Source organism: Rhagoletis pomonella, unplaced genomic scaffold (genome assembly GCF_013731165.1).
Source record: "Rhagoletis pomonella isolate Grant_MI unplaced genomic scaffold, Rhpom_1.0 Rhpom_scaffold_05679, whole genome shotgun sequence".
NCBI lineage: Eukaryota > Metazoa > Arthropoda > Insecta > Diptera > Tephritidae > Rhagoletis > Rhagoletis pomonella.
Window position 1 is genome coordinate 6,800 of NW_023464217.1, and position 1,958 is coordinate 8,757.

Below are 1,958 nucleotides of genomic sequence, written 5' to 3' on the forward strand. Positions count from 1 at the left end.
CTTATTGGAGCGTATTATCCATTGGCTCATATTGGGAAAAATATTTTTGTGTCAACAAACCTGTCTACTCTTCAAATCCCACCCGATTTTGATTATTCTCTATATTGTTGGTAAACATATGCTCACTCGCTTATGACACAATTTTGTTTGATATTTGTGAAGTTTCTTACAAAACTTACGATTGCTATAAATTTTGACCCATTTTTGTTAAGATTTACAGATTTGGTGTCTTCAAACTAAAAACAAAAAAAAAACGCACCAAGCACTAAACTCTAAAATTTTCGCGTTTTGAATAAAGAAAAGCACTAAATTTAGTGCGAAAAGCACCAATTTGGCAACAGTGATAAAGCATAACACTAATAATTTTATAAGTACTACAAACTTACCACGTGCCAAATCCATTAAAGCCGGTGGAGTTACCTGACCGGCCTCCTCCAGCACAGAAATTAGATCGGTGCCTGTTCTCCATTGTCATGAGTGAATAAAGTATAAGCTGTGCCTAATTGCTGGCAACGACCAGTACGTCCAATACGATGTACATAGTTTTCAGATGAGTTTGGATAATCGTAATTGATGACATACAGCAAATCTTCTACATCAAGGCCGCGGGAGGCCACATCGGTGGCAATTAAAATATTAGATTTGCCGTTGCGAAAATCTTTCAACACTGAATCACGTTCAGGCTGGGACTTATCACAGTGACTGGAAGTGGCGGTGTGGTCTTCGTTGCGAATTATTTGCAATATTTCTTCGATCTTTATCTTAGTTTCGACGAATATGATAATCTTGTTGTTGTTGTTAGCAGCATTATAAGTGGTAGGTGCTGCTTCGTTCCATAACTTGATAACCCGTTGTGGCTTCTCGGATTCTTGACAAATTTCTACAATTTGTCGAATATTGTGATTAGCTGATAAGTTCATCGATCCAGTGTTTGTAGAAATATAATCCTTTAAGAAATCACCGGCCGGTGCCTGTGCTTCCTTGGGCCAAGTTGCGGACCACATTACCACTTGACGATCGGATCTAATTTGCTCTATTATTTTACGGATTTGTGGCTCGAAACCCGAGTCCAGCATGCGATCGGCTTCGTCCATTACCAAATAGGTATAACGTTGCAAGTTAGTGTTCCGATTCTCTAAGAAATCGATTGGTCGGTCTGGTGTGGTTTCTGAAGGCCCCGTTCAGTTTCCTACAATACGAATCTGAAAAATGAAATGAATGAATTGAATAACACTAATAATTTAATAATTACTACAAACTTACCACGTGCCAAACCCAGAATGAAATTTTCAGTCATTCAGGAAGTTATTGCTGTGTCAAAACTTTGACATACGGTATTAACTCAAAGTTTGACATACGTGATTGTGCGAAATGCGAGCCTTCTTAAATGTATGGCAAGCAGCACCATCTGGTTGTCAGGTGCACAACTTGACAATAAACTGCGAAAAAAAATGTATTTTGTGGTGCATGCTGTACAGTGTTGCCAGCAGATTGTAGTGAGAAAGCGTCAGTTTGGTTATCAAAAAGCGCCTTTTGCATGTAAAAATCGTCAACATGTAACAATTTTTAATAAACAGAACCAGGAAGCCTTTTGTTTTTTTTTCATTTATGCTAGCTTCTGCTTGCTGTATATAAGAATAAAAAGTTTTCCTTTTTTGTACGAATTTTTAAAAATTCGTATTTCCTTAAACAAAATATTTTTGATTGGAATAAAGCCACAGTTTAATCTTCATTTTTTTCTTCTCAAACTGCAACTTAACTATGTGCAATAAAAACTGTTCATACTTACTTAGTTTCTACCTGGAAACACTGATGTTGTACTATTTACTGGCTTAGCCCGGTCTCGAACCCATAGTGAGGAAATTTTCTTTCGCCGTGCCAGGCCAAGTGGTGAAACTCACCACAAAACCACAAATTACACCTTTTACGAGATTACAAATTTCACGGTGTGTTCGGGG

The 1,958-nt window shown here is 37.6% G+C and overlaps 1 protein-coding gene across 1 annotated transcript; it reads right to left on the reverse strand.

Moving 5' to 3' along the window:
* Positions 1-315: 315 nt before the first annotated feature.
* On the reverse strand, positions 316-1,109 carry LOC118755234 (probable ATP-dependent RNA helicase DDX17). Its single transcript, XM_036490082.1, has one exon. It carries the CDS (start codon positions 1,092-1,094, stop codon positions 447-449), a length of 648 nt encoding a protein of 215 aa, XP_036345975.1. The 5' UTR covers positions 1,095-1,109; the 3' UTR covers positions 316-446.
* Positions 1,110-1,958: the final 849 nt, after the last annotated feature.

Coding starts and splice junctions, on each gene's coding strand:
- LOC118755234 (XM_036490082.1), bottom strand. CDS start 1,094: ATGGACGAAGCCGATCGCATGCTGGACTCGGGTTTCGAGCCACAAATC.